The sequence below is a fragment of the Benincasa hispida genome, chromosome 12 (assembly GCF_027475165.1).
Source record: "Benincasa hispida cultivar pf3 chromosome 12, pf3_genome.v1.1, whole genome shotgun sequence".
NCBI classification, from domain to species: Eukaryota; Viridiplantae; Streptophyta; class Magnoliopsida; order Cucurbitales; family Cucurbitaceae; genus Benincasa; species Benincasa hispida.
In genome coordinates, this window is record NC_143489.1 from 28,492,419 (window position 1) to 28,511,377 (window position 18,959).

The 18,959-nt window shown below is 28.2% G+C and overlaps 1 protein-coding gene across 2 annotated transcripts; it reads left to right on the top strand.

Annotated features, from left to right (window-relative positions):
* The first annotated feature begins 1,222 nt into the window (after positions 1-1,222).
* LOC120067268 (auxin efflux carrier component 7-like) lies at positions 1,223-5,477 on the top strand. Of its 2 annotated transcripts, none has more exons than XM_039018798.2 (6): positions 1,223-2,776; positions 2,864-3,146; positions 3,318-3,403; positions 4,108-4,265; positions 4,668-4,744; positions 4,894-5,477. In XM_039018798.2, exons 1-6 carry the CDS (start codon positions 1,522-1,524, stop codon positions 4,958-4,960), a joined length of 1,926 nt encoding a protein of 641 aa, XP_038874726.1. In that variant the 5' UTR covers positions 1,223-1,521; the 3' UTR covers positions 4,961-5,477. The 2 variants fall into 2 exon arrangements, with proteins under 2 accessions (XP_038874726.1, XP_038874727.1); XM_039018799.2 differs by having other exon boundaries at positions 2,873-3,146.
* Positions 5,478-18,959: the final 13,482 nt, after the last annotated feature.

Consider the following 18,959-nt stretch of genomic DNA (forward strand, 5'->3'; position numbering starts at 1 on the left):
CAAAATATTACATTTTTAGTCTTTACATTTTGAGTTTGGTTTCAATATATTCCCTAAGTTTCAAAATATTATAATTTTATCTTTGATATTTGAGTTTTGTTTCATCTTGGTCCATGTTTCAAGATTTACAATTTTAGTCTTAGTTTTTCATTAAATACTTACTTTTCATTTTTAATGTTAATATCTATCAATAAATTTAAAATAATTAAATGAATTATAACTAAATTTCACTATTTTTCATCAAAATTAAAATTAAATTTAAAATTTCATTTCATAATTATTTTAAATTACTTAATAGACATTAACGCTAAAGACTAAAAGTGAGTATTTTGAAAATTAAAGTTAAAAGTGTCAATCTTGAAACATATGGATCAAATTAGAACAAAATTCAAATATCAAGAGTAACATTGTAACAATTTGAAACCAGATCGAATTGAAATCAAATTCAAAATTTAGGACTAAAAACGTAACATTTTGAAACATAAAGTCCGAATGGAGACAAGACTTAAAAATTAGGGACTTAATTTTTTTTCACTTTTTTTTAAAATAAAAAACAGTCCTTAAATCAGAATCTCTTACAACCACTTAATGAAAACCACTTGTGAATTATTTTCGAGTAATTGATCAAGAATTTATGAATTATTTTCGTGTAATTGATCAAGAATTACTCGCACCTAGTTTAGATAACAAATATTGTGCTATATAAAAATACAATAATATAAAGATATTAAAAAAATTACTAGACTTTCTGACTTTAAAAAATAGTTAAAATATCATTTTGGTTTGAACATTTTTTCACTTTTTAATCTATTAATATTTTTACTATAAATATTGAAAATATATTCACATATTATATTTCAACATTATTATAACTATTTAATCCATGTCGATTAAAAAATTAATTTTAAAAGACTCCAAAAAAATGATATTTTAACATTAACAAAAATTAGAATAAAACTACTCACATTTATTTATTATATGGTTAAAAATGATTAATTTAAAATTTTAAATGAAAACAACAAAATTTCACCACAATTACACACATTTCTCGACTAGGTAACTAGAAAAGAAAGCAACCTCGTCAGTGAAAGAGCGATGCCACATGAAAACTGCCACTTGTGTTAAAGGAGGGCCCACCAATAACCCTAATTGGGTTAAACTAACCATAGTAGGCGGTTAACTTGCTCTTACAAACCAAAAAAGAACGTCACTTCTTTCTTCTATATATACTCTTCCACTCTCTCTCCCTCCTCTCCGCTCTTCTCTTTCTCTCTTTAAAATTCTTTTAAAAAAAAAAAATTTTAAAAAAAGAAAAAAATTGTTTTTTTTTTTTTTTAACGTCTTGTCGTCCCTTCCCTTTCTCATAGTTCCCATCACAAAGCTTTAGCAGTCGATCGCTGCAGAACGACATATATTCCCTTCTTCTTCGTTTTAGTTAGTTAACCAACCGAAAATTTTCTTTCCATTTTTACCCCTCCCCTATCATCTAATTTATCCTCCACTGCCACTGACATAACCGCCATGATTTCATGGAAGGATCTTTACACCGTCTTAACGGCGGTTATTCCTCTTTACGTCGCCATGATTTTGGCTTACGGTTCTGTTCGGTGGTGGAAGATTTTCACTCCAGATCAATGCTCTGGAATTAACCGTTTTGTCGCCATTTTCGCCGTTCCTCTTCTTTCCTTCCATTTCATTTCTTCTAACGATCCTTACGCTATGAACTTCCGTTTCATAGCTGCTGATACACTTCAGAAGATCATTATGTTGTTTTTTCTTGGGATTTGGACTAATTTCACTAAGAATGGGAGTTTAGAATGGATGATTACTATTTTCTCTCTCTCCACGCTTCCGAATACGTTAGTTATGGGGATTCCTCTGTTGATTGCGATGTACGGTGAGTACAGTGGGAGTCTGATGGTGCAGGTGGTGGTATTGCAGTGCATTATTTGGTATACGCTTTTGCTTTTTCTGTTTGAGTATCGTGGTGCGAAGATTCTGATCATGGAGCAGTTTCCCGAGACGGCCGCTTCTATTGTGTCGTTTAAAGTTGATTCGGACGTGGTTTCTTTAGATGGTAGAGATTTTCTTGAGACTGATGCTGAGATTGGAGACGACGGAAAGCTTCATGTGACGGTGAGGAAATCGAATGCTTCTCGACGGTCTCTTGGACCTTGTTCACTTCCGGCATTAACGCCTCGGCCTTCGAATCTCACTGGTGCTGAGATTTATAGCTTGAGTTCTTCTCGAAACCCTACTCCTCGAGGCTCTAATTTCAACCACTCTGATTTCTACTCTATGATGGGATTTCAAGGCCGATTGTCGAATTTCGGGCCTGGAGATTTGTATTCTGTTCAATCTTCCAGAGGTCCGACTCCCCGGCCGTCCAATTTTGAAGAGAACGCCGCCGTTCAGCCTCAGACCGCTTCCCCGAGGTTCGGGTTTTACCCGGCGCAAACTGTGCCCTCCTCTTACCCAGCTCCGAATCCAGAATTCACTAAAACCGCTAAAATCCCTCAGCCGCCGCCTCCTCCTCCGCCGCAGCAGCAGCAACCGCAACCGCAACCGCAGAACACCAAACCAAACCATGACGCCAAAGAGCTTCATATGTTCGTTTGGAGCTCCAGCGCTTCCCCAGTCTCTGAAGGCGCCGGTGGACTTCACATTTTCGCCGGGAATGAGGTAGCCGGAGCCGAGCAATCTGGACGGTCCGATCAAGGCGCCAAGGAGATCCGGATGCTCGTGGCCGATCATCCACAAAACGGGGAAAACAAAGGTAATAATAATAATTAATCATAATTAATAAATAATTAGTAATATATGTTATCCTGAATCTCAATGACCCAATTCTATTTTTCGTTAGCTGTTCCAGAAAGTGAGGGATATGTAGGAGAAGCCTTTAGTTTCACCGGCAAAGAAGGGGAAGATGAAAGAGATGATCAGAAAGGAGGACCCACAGGCTCAGCCGGGGATCAGCTCCACGGTAAAGTTTCGGCTGGAGCTCCGGACGGCGGGAACTCGAAACTTATGCCGCCGGCGAGCGTGATGACACGTTTGATTCTAATCATGGTTTGGCGGAAGCTGATCAGAAATCCCAACACGTATTCAAGTCTGATCGGACTAATCTGGTCACTCATTTCCTTCCGGTAAGCCAAACACATTACTAGGATCATTACACAGTAGATTGATTGAAATTGAAACTTCCATTTCAACTAACTGTGTTCCCCTCTTATTTGGGTTGTCTATGGATTTTCCTTTGTATTTATTGTTTGTTCATGGACTTGTCTCTCTTGTTGGGTTGTGATGAAATTTTGCAGGTGGCATGTGGCTATGCCCAAAATAATAGAGAAATCAATCTCCATACTCTCTGATGCAGGACTTGGAATGGCTATGTTTAGTTTAGGTGAGTGGTCGTTATCTTTATTTATTGTCTTTTTTTAATTAATTAAGCAAAATTCCAATGAATTAAGAATTAAGACTTAAGGAAAGAAAGAAAAAGAAATCACTTGTTCTTTTGGTCTGTCTGAAACATATAATCATGTTGTCACGTAAGTATCTCAATAATTGAAGGGAAACTTAATCTAATCATTACAAAGGGGGCAAATATATATATATATATATATATATATATATATATCTTAAAGAGTTGATTTGTTTTGTAATCCGAGAATTAAGAAAAAGTTAGTGTACACCTTTTATCATTTAGACAATTAAACAAATAAGCGATGCATTTGAGAGTTGATAGTGTTATATGAGTATATATTAGGAGATTAGGTTGATGATGAGGTAGAGGCTGGCAAAGAATGGGTATTCTTTTCTGTGCATTATTTTTTCTCACATTGTATGTCTGAAAAGGGATGGGAAGGCTTTTAATCTTGGGCCTTGACCACCCGACATGAGGGCCCACTGGGCCCAAATGGGTAACGTCAACTGGGTGGTCCAAGGATAGGTGGGCCGGAGTTAATGCTCTCCATTGCACAGTCCAAATTAGTGAAAGTAGTTGAAGTATAAATTCATGTATTTTTCTTTTTCATTGAAATTCTTTCTTTTAAAATTGACTAGTGTTTGTTTATTGATGAATTATAATTAAAAAAAAAAAAAAAAAAGGTATTTTTATGGGATTACAACCAAAGATGATAGCATGTGGGAACTCTGTTGCTACTTTTGCCATGGCCATCAGATTCTTAACCGGACCAGCCGTCATGGCCATTGCTTCCATCGCTATTGGCTTACGCGGAACCCTCCTCCGCGTTGCTATTGTTCAGGTAATTTTTTATTACTCCGACTTAAAATCGGTTTTATTAGATAATATAATATTAAATAACTCATCATCTTAAACTTTTGAATCAATCGATGATTTAAAATATTATCAAAGAAGTAGTGTAAAAGACCTTTTAAACTTGATATACTTTATTACTAATAGACTGTATCTAGTGATATAGTCTATTATTGATAAACTCTAAAAGTTGTATATGGAATTTGTTATATTTGCAAATTGATCCGTTGAAATTTTAGATTATATTTGCATCTGTCCATTATAAGTTCTTGGATTAAAGGGTGATTATATATGGGTTATTTTTGTTGAAAGACTAATTAGGAATTGAAGTTATGGTATGTGAAATAAATAGTGAAAAGTTGATGTATCATCCCATGTGCTATTATTGTAGGCGGCATTGCCCCAAGGAATTGTACCCTTCGTGTTTGCTAAAGAGTACAACGTCCATCCAGCAATTCTAAGCACTGGGTAAAGCAAAACTCCACCACTCAAAACGCCTTTTCTTTTTCCAGCTTTTTGGTGTTTTTTTAAAAGGCCCTCTTTTAATATAAGGGCTTCTATTAAAATCCTTCTATGGGCATGAATTTTGAGTTTGGTACATTGGTGACATATTGCAGGGTTATCTTTGGGATGCTGATAGCTCTGCCCATTACTTTGCTTTACTATGTTCTGCTGGGTCTGTAAATTTTTCAAGTTCCTTCCATATTTCATAAATGATTTTGAGGAGAAGAAGACGATGACAAAGACGACGAAGATCATAGGTTATATATAGAAGAAGTTTGACAAAAGTTGAGAGAGAGAGAGAGAGAAGCCCCAAATGATGGAAAAAGGCCCAAAGTCCCATCAACTTTGCAAAAGCTTTGAGAAGAAAAGGGCTGCCTTTTGATATATAAAAGAAAAGAAAGATAAAATCCGAGCAAGAGGAAAAGGAAATCTTCGTTGCCATTTTGGGTGTAAATTTCTGACTCGAAATAGGAGGATTTAAAGACGTTTCTTAATTAGATTTTAATTGGGAAAAAAAAAACAAAACATCAATTATTCTTAATATTGGTTTTGTTTGGCTTTAGATTTAGCAATTGTTTTGTGCTTGTCGTCTTCTCTCTTCTTCTTCTTCTTCTTCTTTTTTTTTTTTTTTTTTTTGGCTTTGTAATTTCATTATATATTATATTATATTAGGCTGCTGCGCTGCTAATTATATTTCCATTTTGTCACCCTCCCTTTGTTTATACAAAGAAGTTTAAGAATGAATTAAAATTTCAGAAACCATCTGATTTTAATCACAAGTCTCTTTTTAGTACCTATCATGTCATGGAGAGAGAAAAAAAAAACCCCTTAGCTCTCATAGGATTGAATAATGTAATAATATGAGTCGGTTTTTTAAGGTATAATGTCCCAACTTGGCCAATTTGGTCCATGTGTGGGTCATCAAGGGTATAAATTATTAAATATTTGGAAATAACTTGTCACTAATGAATAAGTGTTATTCTCCGATTTTTCTTAAAAAAAAAAAAATGTTATTGCCCGATTTAAAATTTTTATCAACATGTCAAATTTGATATAGACATAGGATGTATGGACATTTGTATTATATTGTAAAAAAAAAAAAAAATCATGAATCATATAAAATAAAGATAAAATGTTATTGATGTGAATATAATATAAATTAGATTAAAAATAACTTTTGGTCTCTAAACTTTCATTAATGTAATAATATAGTCTCTAAACTATAGTTAGAAACGATTTAGTATATGTACTTTCAAATTTATAACTATTTAGTCGCTAGACTTTGATTAATAAATAATAATAATTTAATACTTATATTTTGAAAATGGTAATAATTTTTGTCCCTATTATTGAATAATCTATTTAAAATTAAGTGTTATCTTTTATTATATAACGACTTAATATTTATAATTTATTTAAAAAAATTGATTTTCAATCAATTTGATGATCTACACGTGTAAGAAATTTTACTAAATTTTATGAATATTTTTCATTATAAGGACTAATTTAATACAAATTATAGAGTTTAAAGACTAAACTATTACTTATTAAAGTTCAAGAATTAAATTTTTATAAATTTAAAAAGTATAGTGATTAAATCATTACTAACAAAAGTTCTGAGACTAAATTGTTATCTTAATGAAAGTTTAAGGAACAAAAATGATTTTTAACCAATAATAATTATTTTAACTTGTTTACAAACGATAAAATGTTCATTTATGTATTTATCAATTTTTAAAATTTTTGTGTTTGTAGTTTTTTTTCATAGACATTTTATATATATGTTCATTGATTTTTTTTTTTTTTTTTTGTAAAATTGAGGTTTCGACATTTTCATGGACATCAACATTTTAAATTGTAAGCCTAATATTTTTACTCAAGAATTTAAACTTGATTAAAAAGATGAAATGCTTAATTTTTTAATTTAAATAAATTTAAGGGTAATTATTTTAAAGGATAAAACTACTGAAAATATTTTCAACTACAGTAAAATGTTACTATCTATCAATGACAGACTGCGATAAACTTCTATCGCCCGGGGATGGATTGCGATAGACTTTTTATTGAGTGATAAAAGTTTATTATCAACTATAGTAACATGTCACTATCTATCAGTGATAGATTTCTATCATTGAGGGATAGATTGTGATAGACTTTTATTGAGTGATAGAAATTTATTGTGCGGTCTATCATTGATAAACATTGACATTTTGCTATATTTACAAATAAGTTGAGTCATTTTCCTTTATTTGAAAATAACTCTACTCTTAATGAATTTTTATACATATAAAATATTTTTTTAGCAATATTCATTGTCTTCAATAATTTATCATATTTCTATAAATTGAGACATCAAATTCAAAACTTTGGTTATTACTTTTTTTTGGTTTGATTTACTTTTTGATGACATAAATAGAATAAGTTTTTTTTAAAAAAATTTCAATAAAGAAAGAAGCTTTAACAATAAAGGGGATGAACATAGAGAGAGATTTATGTTGGTTTGATGAACCAATTATTTATAGAGTTAAGGACAAATCAATTAATTAACTATTTCCCAAAAAAAAAAAAAACTGCATAATTAATTATAATTTTGAATTAACTATGGAGAGAGAGAAATAACCATATTTCTCTTGAAGATTGACATGTTCTTAAAATTATAGTTGTTAATATTTTTAATTCAACCAATGAAGAGAATGTGAAGATTTGAAAATTCAAATTCGAAAGAAAGATTACATGTAAACTATACTTATTTTTAAAATGGTTATTGTTATGCTAAAAACTTGATATTGAAAGGTTATAACTTCGGTGGACACTTGGATGCATGTCTCCATATTAAAGTGTGTCTAGAAATAAGAATGACTTTTAAGAAAATTGTTGTTTTAAGTGACACTTTATTATAGTCATCGTGGAAAGTTTCAATCGAAATCTTGAAATTTTAAGGGCCATCGAAATTTCGGTAGAAAAAATTTTGTTTTTTTTTCCCCTATTTTTATAGATTTCGAGAAATTTTAATATTTCAAGAATATTTGAAGAAAATTTTAATTTCTTTCAACGAATCAGCTACATTAATTCAGTTCAATTGTTTTTAGTTTTATAGTTTTGATTACACGCAATTGTATAGTTACACATGCGAATGTCATTTCTAATGATGGTAGAAGCTTCGTTATGCTACTTTCTATAATTTCTAACTTTTTTTAATCCAATCCCAAAAAAGAACCTACATTTATTTTTAATCTAATTCAAACTTTTTCCATTAAAATTTCACATCATTTCACCTCAAAATTGAATTATCTTAGTTTTGTTTTTTTTACCATTCAAAGTTTTCTTTTCACATAATTTCACCTAAAAAAATATTTCTAAACTTTATGTTATTTTGTAATGATTTTTTTCATTCTTTTTTAAATTTCTACTCTAGTATTGACATGTACACAAACATTTACAATGTACTCTAAATTTTGTCTCACTTTATAAAAATAATGATTAAAAGTGGTCAATATAGTCTAATTAAGTCACAATCAACATTTCATTAACTAATTATAACAATTCCCATCAATTTCCATAATGTTTTCCAAAATTTTTATCGACATCAATACTTTCATCGAAATTTTCATAAAATCGAGACCTAGATATTTTTATAGACATCAATACTTCTAACCTTGATTATATACTCTAGAAATAAAATTGTTTGATTCTTCTTCTAAAAGCAATCTCTGTGTTTTTCTTATGTTTTTAAAATTTTCTAAACCTACTTTGACCATGCGAGAATTTTACAAAATTGATTTTAATGGGGGAAAATACTCTTTTATTACTCTTACAAATTTTCATCAAGTCATTCTATAAATAAATATAGTTCGGTAGACAAAATATCTAATATCATTTCAAAATTCAACGACTCATATTTCCTCATCTTACATAGTCATCGAAATATAGAAATAAAATAAATATTATCATGATAATATTTAGTTTATATGCACTTTCAATTATTAATACATACTTTATCCGAACATAATTTAGTAAATAAAATATAAATTATCATTTTAAATATTTATATTTTGATCTCCACTAAGGAAAGAAAAAAAAAACGAGTACTTTAAAAGTATCTTAAACGCATGCTAAGTAAGTTATATTCTAATTCATAAGTGGTTTGAAATTATTTTGTGTCAAAACATCCATCTTATTAAATCTATGTGCTTGTCTTCAAGTGTCACTGGTATATCTAATGTACCATTTTGTTGTAAAAGTAAAAAGAAAAAAAAATAATGATGATGATTAAATAATTAACTTATTCATAATTAGATTATTTAAACGTTCCTAAGGGGAGAAAACTTATGGTTAATATTTAAAGTAAGAGTCGAATATATCTTTAATAAACATAGCTCAAATACATAAAACGGAATATGATACATTTGATATATATAGAATATATGTATATATATACTTGATTTGATATACCAACGATATTTCTGTTATACCATATATGAATACTGATATGCCAATAATATGTTTGATATATTATTTATTTATTTTTTTATTTTTTTACTATGTTCATTTTCTATTATTGAGTTGTATTGTGTCATTCAAAATGAAATCCATATCTATTTTAACTTAAATATTTTTCTTTTATATATAATATTTGAATCTTGATATATCATTGATATTCATATTACATAATTTGTTATATAACTGAAGAGCTTAGCAATATGATTTGAACATAAAAAACTTGATTGGATGAAAAAAGGACCATCCTTATTACAATAAAGTTTAAAAATAGATACAAATAGTAATAGTGTAAGGCAAGGTTCTTTCTTTTTTCTCAAAAAAAAAAAAAAAAAAAAAAGGTAAAGTTACCAAATTAATCATATTATGTTATTGTTAACTTTTTATCCAACCAAAGAATTACCACATTGCACAACATCCTAATCAGATTAAAAAAAGAAATCAAATCAAATACCAATCATTATTAATTACCCCAATTTTTCAATAAATTAAAGTGGGGGTGTATTAATGGAGGGGAGCATACGCCATGTCGTTACACAAATCAAGGTCTTTATTTCCTCAATTTACCCACCTAATATTGTTCTAATTAAATTAAATGTTTAGTTAGATTTAACATTACTAAATATATATTGGTAAAAGATAATTTAAATTTTAAAATAATTAGAATCAATTTATTTTCCATGTAATTAAGATTTTTCCATGTACTATTACTTTTTGTTTCTATTTTAAATTTTAGTGTCGACCAAATAAGTTATTTACCCCAAAACAAATTTTTTTTACCTCTAAAAACAAAAATGCATGGGGAGATCATTTGGTACTATTTTCGTTACTTGTTTTCTTTGTTTTCTATTTCTAGATTTTTCGCTTCACGTTTTGTAAATTTGGAAGAAAAAAAAAAAAAAAACAAGAAAACAAAAGACATGTTTAATAATTGTTTCATACGTTTTTTTTTTCCTCATTTATTATCATATAACTTACATTACAACTTTAGTCAATGAATTTTTGAACTTATATCAAAGAAGTTTTTGAATTCTCAATTTGTGTAGGATAAGTCCTCTACTTTTAAAAGTTCAAATACGTCAGGACGTTTGATTTTACGTTTAATACATTTTAAAATTTTCAATTTTATATTTAGTAGATTTTTAATCAAATACAACATTTTTAAATTCATGTTATAATGTCAACCAAAAAAAATGTAAAATTTTATAATCTAAATTTGGGGACTAAATTGTTACGTATGAGATTAAAACTGGCAAACATAAAATAAAATGTGAAGTGATAGTATATATTTTTTAATATAAAAATTATAGTTTTCTATGGAACTATTTTTTTAAAAAAATCAAATCAACAAATATTTTTATTCATTTCCATCTCAAAACAAGTTTTTATTTATATTTTAAACTATTAAAAACATTAACATTTACATACAATACATACATAAACAGTAAATAGTATATAAAAATGCCCTTTGGAAAAAGAAAGGGAAAATTTCCTTCCAGAGAAAAAATCAAAGCGAGAAAGAGAAAAGCAAGAGTAGCTATGTGTAAAAAGAAAAATAAAATCGAAAGAATATGATTTTGGGCTATTTTTAAATATAGAAAAACTAATAAAATATTTATAAATGAAAAAATATCTTTTTGACCCTTAAATTTTGGGTCTAGTTTAAAATGTTACACATTTAGTCCTTAAGTTTTAAGTTTGGTTTTAATTTAGTCTTTAGATATCAAAATGTCTCGAGTTTTACACTTTTAATCTCAATTTTTCATTAAATACTCACTTTCCGTCTTTTAGAGGTAATTTATGTTAATAAATTAAAATTCGTTAAAAGAATTATAATTAACTAAGTTTCCCTATTTTTATCACTTTTAAAATTAAATTTAAAATTTCACTTCTAATTATTTTTAATTAATTAATAGAAATTGACGTTAATGATTGAAAGTAAGTACTTAATGAAAAATTGAGGTTAAAAATGTAAGCTCTTGAAATCCATTGACTAAATTAAAACAAAACTCAAATCTCAAGGAAAAATTGTAATATTTTGAAACTTAGGAACTAAATTGAAACAAAACTCAAAACTTAAGGACTAAATATGTAACATTTTAAAACCTAGGGATAAAATAGAAATTAAACACAAAACTTAGGGACAAAAAAGCTATTTTTAAGTATAGTAAAATTTCACCGTTTGTCTGTAATAGACCGCGTTAAACTGCTATCTGTGTCTATGTATGTCATGATAGACACAGATAGTAGTTTATCGTGATCTATCGTTAATAGACTATGATATTTTACTATTATTTATAAATATTTTTAATAATTTTATCATTTAAAATAATTTTTCTAATTTTCTTAATACAATCGAGGTGGAAGATTTAAATCCATTGATATTAAAATTTCATGGATAAAATAGTTAATACAACTATATAATCATCTTTTAATGTAGAGGAGAGCCTACGAAAGATACACCACTTGCCATAATCTTAACTTTCAAGTATCTTTACCTAGTTATACCCGTTGTATCCAAACAAATTTCTCTATTTATTAATTAGAAGAAAGGTTCAATGAAAATATATTTAAACTAATAATTTAAAATATTTCTTCTCTAGATATCATGACTTTATGATTGATTTTGAATTATCTTAATTATCTATTATTTTTATAAACCATCCCGTCACTAATCTTAAAAGCAATATTTGGTTTTTCTTATAAAGAGTTCAAATTACATATAATCTTAACTAAATTTTACATGCAAATTAATTAAAAAAAAAAAATTAATTGTTAAAAATTGACCTAGATTTAAAAAATTGAATAAATAAGGTGGCTTTCTTTCAAGGAAATTAAAAACAAAATAGTTGTCAAAGAGACAACCATTTATTTGCTTGGAATAAATATGATTTAAAAGAAAGTGGCAAATAATGGAGGAGATGCAATTAATTAGGAAAACCGACATGCTTTCAAATGGGAAAGCGACATATCGGTTTGAATAAAGACAGAGTTGCCACCTTTAATCCCAGTTTTGTACGACCTGTCGTTTTACAGTGGTAAGAACTATATTTCTTCCCATTCCCCATTTTTTATTATTTTTTTAAACTGGAAAATCGCATTCCCCACATTAAAAAACGTTTAATGCTTTTTTTTAATCATTTTTCTTGTTCCAATTTTAGGCAAAATGTACAATTTTATTTTTATCCTTTTACTCGTGTTACTTTTCATTTTTATTTTTCACTTTTAAAAAATCTAACTTTCATTGTTCTTACTTGTTTTCTTAAATTTCTTTAATATTACAAGAAATCATAGCATTTAAAAACTCATTTATTTAAAACCTAAAATAACTCAAGTGGATAATGGTAGGCTTAATAGAGAGAATTTGTTATAAATTTTAGATACATCATAGTTTTTGTTTTTGGTGTTTCCCATAAAATGAAAATAATAATAATAAAATTACAACAAAGTTCTTGCTGTTTTAGTGTGCAGTTCAACATGGTATATAGTCGATGTGTTCAAAATCTTTTCAATTCTTGTCTAATTGATATTTAATGTCCACTTGTTGAGTTTAGGAGTGATAGTAATATTTTAGGGATCGATAATATTATGTCAGTTACGCTATGCTTATTTTACATACATCTTCAACTGATATTAATATATATTTTTTAGTATATGATATTAATAGTTGACATGTTTTTTTTAGATATTAATGGTTCATATGTTAGAAATTTTCATGGGAATGAGAAGTATTATTTTGGTTCCTTTATTTTGAAATTCATTCCAATTTAATTTATGTACTTTCAATTGATCAATGTTAGTTCATGTACTTTGACTAAATCTTAAATTTAATTTCTGTACTTTTAATGAATATTAAATTTAGTCATTTAAAGTTATTTTGATCAAATTCGTTAAATATGAATAATAACTTTCGTGTAAGATAAGAGTTTGTTATGTAAATATATTATCATATAATAAATAAAGAGAATGCTCATATATTGAGACTAAATTTTTAGAAAATAAATCAACAATAAACAAATTGCAGAAACTAATTTTTAAATTAATTTAAAATAAATTTCCTAAGATTAGAAGAGGTGTCAACCTAGTTGAGATGTCTCGTTGCATGTCTCCCATTCATCTTGGGTCACTTTCTCACCCGAGCACGAACACAGATCACACTTCCTCTTATCAACTTAGATAGAACACAAACAAGGTAATTATATGATATTGTTCACTTTGGGCATAAACCATCATAGCTTTGTTTTTTGGTTCACCCCAAAAGGTTTCATACCAATAGAGATAATTGTCCCTCGTTTATATACCTATGATCACTTCCTTCCTTAACCAATTTAGGATTTTGTTCGCACTCTTAACATATACCTACCATCTCAACCACAAATTTTGTCAAATTTTGAAATGATTAAAGATAAAAGAAAGAGAAATTTAGAGCATCATTTCTTACAGCTAGCTAGGTATCATGTGTCTCTCTATTTTCTCTAAAAGCTCAATAGCATTATCTCAATTCAAGGAAAATTCCAGCCTCTTTGTTTTGGAATTTGCCCTAAGGACACTCTCAAGAGTTGGGTCCATTTTTTTTCTTTCATGGCGTTTTGTTATTATTGATTTTGTCATAATGAACAATGCAGAAAATGAAGCTTATGTTATTGTTGGCAAGGATATATGTCTATTGCAGATCATAGAGAAAAAAAATTAATATTTCATAAGTTCGATCAAATCAAATAGTTTTACCCTACGAAGCACAAATGCTTCATGTGAGATAAAGAATTCATATCAGATACGTATCAGATTTCGATACTTCCAGATAATTTCTAGATACATATTTGACACGCGATTCGATGTATCTACCTTTATGCATACCTTTTGTTAAAGAAAAAAAATGAATGCAAAACTAAAAGAAATGTCCAAAATATAACGAACTAAACTAAAAGAAAAAGAAATAATAATAAAAGACCAAACCCTAGAATCATCTATTTTCATCTTCATGTTTGAGTCCTAACAACGTCCCGCTAAATACAACGAATTTGAATATCTTCAACAATTTAACAAAGAAGTTCTTCATTTATCTTCATACTTCTCCCTTTAATATTTTTTTTATTCACTAATCAATTTGAATCTCATTTTTATTACATTTTATTGACTATTGTACTTCAACATCTCATGTTCCTTTTTATATTGTATTTCAGTGTTTGTATTATATTTTGTACTATTTTCATTACTTGTATGTTAAATTTACCTACATCCTAGATTCTTTTTTAAGGAAAAACGTATTTTCAACGTATCAGTATCTTAGTTTTTTAGAAATGGACATATCGTCGTATCCTATTGTATCTATATCTTGTATATGTATTCGTGTCTGTGTTTCATAGAATTTACCCTTGTTAAATATATACATCATGTGTCATTGGTGAAATATCTTTCTTTCTTTTTTTTCTTTTTTTTTAAAAAAAGAAACTAGAGAAGAAGGATCAATAAATGCAATCGAACATCTAGACTAGATAATTAACACATTCATAACACCTTCATCATATCCCAAATCTAAAAGAAGATTTTCATTACCTCAAAGATGAAGTACAAAACGGGAACTAATTAAAGAAAAGCTCACAAAAAGCAAAAAAGATCAATTACTTAGAACAAAAACCAAAGTATATCCCCAAAAAAAAGGAAAAAACAGTTGAGGAGAGATAGGTTGCAAGAATAAAAGAAAATTAGAAGAATGAATGGTGCCACTTGTTTAGTGAGACAAAAAGGAGCGCACTTAAGAGAAAAACCTTCCAATCGAAAGTAATAAAAGATGTGTTATAATTGCTTAAAAAAAACTTAGATTTTGAACACCAGAAGACTCTTGTTGTTAAGATATTTTCCAAAAGGTGGGTGGAGGAATTGACATGAACCAAATTAATTAAGAGGATTTTGGATTGTTTAGACCTATGCCTATGCCTAGGCGAGGATGGCAAATATCTTTAAATTTCGGGTTAGGGGATGAACAATTGAAAGCTATAATCCAATCAATTTTATTTTTTAAGGAAAGAATAAGTATAATATAGATAATAATGCATAAAACTAATTATTCTAAATTTTCAACCAAAAAAAAAAAAAAAAAAGGAAAAAGAAAAAACCCCAATCATTTTAAAGTACCATTGTACTTCTTGAATTGTATCGTTTTAGTGCTTGATGATTTCATTAATTCAATTTAGTTCACTTGTATATATTTAAATTAATTACTATTTAGTCTTATTCAACAATAATTTAATGATGACAAATGAAAGTACGAGAATCACACATGTTTAGAAACTAATAATAATATATCCTAAAAAGAACTATAATAATAATAATAATAATAATAAGTCATCCATTTATTAACATTTTAATTTTTAGTTTTTAATTTTAAAATGTGGATTTTGTTGACTACGATTCTTTATCATAAGACTTATTGCTAAACCAATTAACATAATATTTATATTATTAATCTATTCATAAAAAAGAAATAATTTTCTATTTTTTAATTTTTTTTTTTTTTTTTTTTGTTAATGAAAGAAAAAAACTTATTTTGAAAGATAATTCAAGCCAACTCCTCACATTTAAACAACCTGTTCGTGAATAATTTATCACAATAGTTTTTTAGATTAAAATGTGTAGTATTATTCTAAAGAAGAATGACATGTACTAGTAAAAGCATTGAGTGAATTTGACTCCCAGGGGCAATTTTTTTTCTTTTTCTCTTATAAAAAATATAGCTAAAATATTCAATTATAAGCTATGAATCACAGATACTACACGTATCGGATACCCATACTTCCAGATACTACACGTATCGAATACCGATACTTCCAGATACGTATCTGACATGCAATTTGACTTATCTATTTCTGCGCGTACCTTTTTTTTTTTTTGTAAAAAAAGACAAACAACTCATCTAATCTTTATCAATCTAAATCTATTGAACGAAAAAGTTCTTCATTTATTTTCATACTTCTCCCTCTAATCTTCTTCTTTATAATATGAGTCACTTTTCTATTACATTTTATTAATTATTGGACTTCAACATCTTAGATGTTGCTTCTTTTGTATTGTATTTCATTGTTTATATTCTATTTTCTATTATTGTTATTAACTTGTATGTTAAATTTATCTATATCATAGTTTTTTTTTAAGAAAAAGAAAATGTATCTTTAATGTATCAGTATCCTCGTTTTTTTAGAAATATATATATTAAAAAAATATATATAAAATGATGTATCCTTAGACGTATCCATATCTTAGTTTTTTTAGAAATTAATGAATCGCCGTATCTGATTATATCTATATCGTGTAATCGTATCTGTGTCTGTGCTACATAGGTTATCAAAAATTGTAAAACTCAAAAATATAGATAAAATATTGAGATAGCCATTAGTTTGATAGGGTTTTGTTGGGGGAAAAAACCTCTCATTTTTACTGAAAAATAAGTAGGAAAATAACAGAATTTTTTTCCTTAAAAAGCAACAAGAAAATTTATGTGAAAAACTCTCAAAGTGGAAAACAAATGACAGCCTACTATATAAAAAAAGTATTAGAACCGCACAAAATCAATACTCTCTTTGACCTCAATTATAAAAGCACTCTTTCAAAACTTTTGTATCACTATCTCACATCTTTTTTTCACTTTCTAATTAGATAATACATAAAGAGAATTTAACTAGAGTTAGCATACCCAAACTTAAAGTGTTTCTGACTACGAGGATTTGAAACCAAAGTCTTGTGCTTTCTTTCTAGTGCTTCGAGTTTGTCACTACTTTGAATCTTTTTTATGTGAGACAACTACACTTAATATATGGCCAAAACCATACAAATTTTTCAATATGAGAATGCGATAGGTATAATTCCAACATTATTTTTCTTCAGATAATTTATACATTAATCTTATATAATATTTTAATATCTTTAATAATTTAATATTTAACCGTGATGAATTTTGTTTATATTAATTATACATGTTTTCATAACTTAATTTATAATGTTTCAAATTTTTTATAAAAGATACCTGAGATTAGAGATCAATTTTTTTGAAGAAAGAAAATGGATCTTACACGAATTACAAAAATCAAGCATGATGTTGTAACTGACAAACAGAACAATTTAATATCAAGTAATAACAACAAATTTGGTGGTAAAAGTATAGTTATTTTGAGTTTGAAATTGTTATGGTGGTAAAAGCATACTTATATTTAAGTTTAAAGTTGAGTTTGAAATTGTTAATGTTATTTGATTAAATTTAAATTTAAACATAATTTGACGTATTTGTAAAATATTAAGTTTGAAATTAGTTTGAGTTGAATTTTAAGTTTTGATGTTGAGTTTTGACGTGTGTTGAGAAGGGAAGGAGTTGGGTGAGGGTGAGGGTGAGGGTGAGGGTGTAGGTCTTATTTGAAGTTACTAATGTTACATTACTAAGTTTAAATTTAGGTTTTATATTGCGTTTGATATTATTATATTGATAAATGCATAGTTAAGTTAAGTTTTATTATTATTATTATTAATGTTACTATTATTATAGGGGTAAATGCATGATGCATAAAATTAACTATTTAGTACCATTGAAACTATTTAAATTTGAATTTTGTAGGTATCTCAAGTTTTATGCTCAAGCAAAGAAGAGAGAAGAATTAAGATATGTTTTGCGGATATTATGTAATTGTAGATTTATATTTTGTAGGTATTTCAAAATTTATGTTTTGTGGATATCATATTGTAAATTCTTTATAAAATTAAATTGGAGGTTGTGTAAGAAAACTAATTAAATGTAAAAGTTGTTGATTTTAGTTTATTTACTTAAATTTGCAAGATTCAAGTGGCTTTCAATTGTTGCTTAAAAAAATACAGGTTTGATTTTTAATAAATTAGAAAAAATTTATACAAAAAAAGACCATTCTCGATGCCAAATTTGAAGGCGTCGGGAAAAACAGCAAAAAATATGTACATTTTTTAATATTTCCCAACACCAAACTAGATTGGCCTTGGAAAAAGTACTCTGTCCCAATGCTAAATCATGTTGGTGTTGGGAAAGACACTCTCTCCCGACGTTTATTTTTCATATTTGGTGTCGGAAAAGGTTTTTTTCCCCACATATCCAACCCTTTGCCAACGCCAAAGAAGTGGCGTCGACATAGGGTATTTCTCTCCACGTTGGCACTTGGCGTTGGGAAAGATGACTTGTGTCGATGACACCATTTTGGCATCAGCATCCTCCCAATTTCAAGCGTCGTGAGATTAATTTTTTCCAACGAAGGAATTTTTTTACGTCGGGATAGGATTTTCTTGATGAGGCTTTTCCAACGACTTTGCCGACGGTAAAAAAAAGCATCAGGAAAGACTTTTTGGATGCTTTGTTGACTTTTCCCATCGATTTTTTCTATTGACAAAAGCATAAATTTGTTGTAGTGAAAGATAGTGAGACAGAGAGATTGGTAACCCACTTCAGTATAATGTCACATATGTCTAATGAGTTGTGTGCCTGTCTGAAAGAAACTTCGCTATATAAAGAACTTAGCAATTATAACGAAATACTTATTTGATAGACTCCCTTTTGTCAGTGACCCATGTATACAACTTACTCTTCAATTCAACTTAAGCTCCCCTCACTTCCATAATAAAGTTTCTCTCAAGCTTTGTATGAGATCCATTCAATACTTTGTACTTAGACTCC

Coding starts and splice junctions, on each gene's coding strand:
- LOC120067268 (XM_039018798.2), top strand. CDS start 1,522: ATGATTTCATGGAAGGATCTTTACACCGTCTTAACGGCGGTTATTCCT. Junction 2,777..2,863: donor ACAAAACGGGGAAAACAAAG/GTAATAATAATA, acceptor ATTTTTCGTTAG/CTGTTCCAGAAAGTGAGGGA. Junction 4,266..4,667: donor TCCGCGTTGCTATTGTTCAG/GTAATTTTTTAT, acceptor CTATTATTGTAG/GCGGCATTGCCCCAAGGAAT.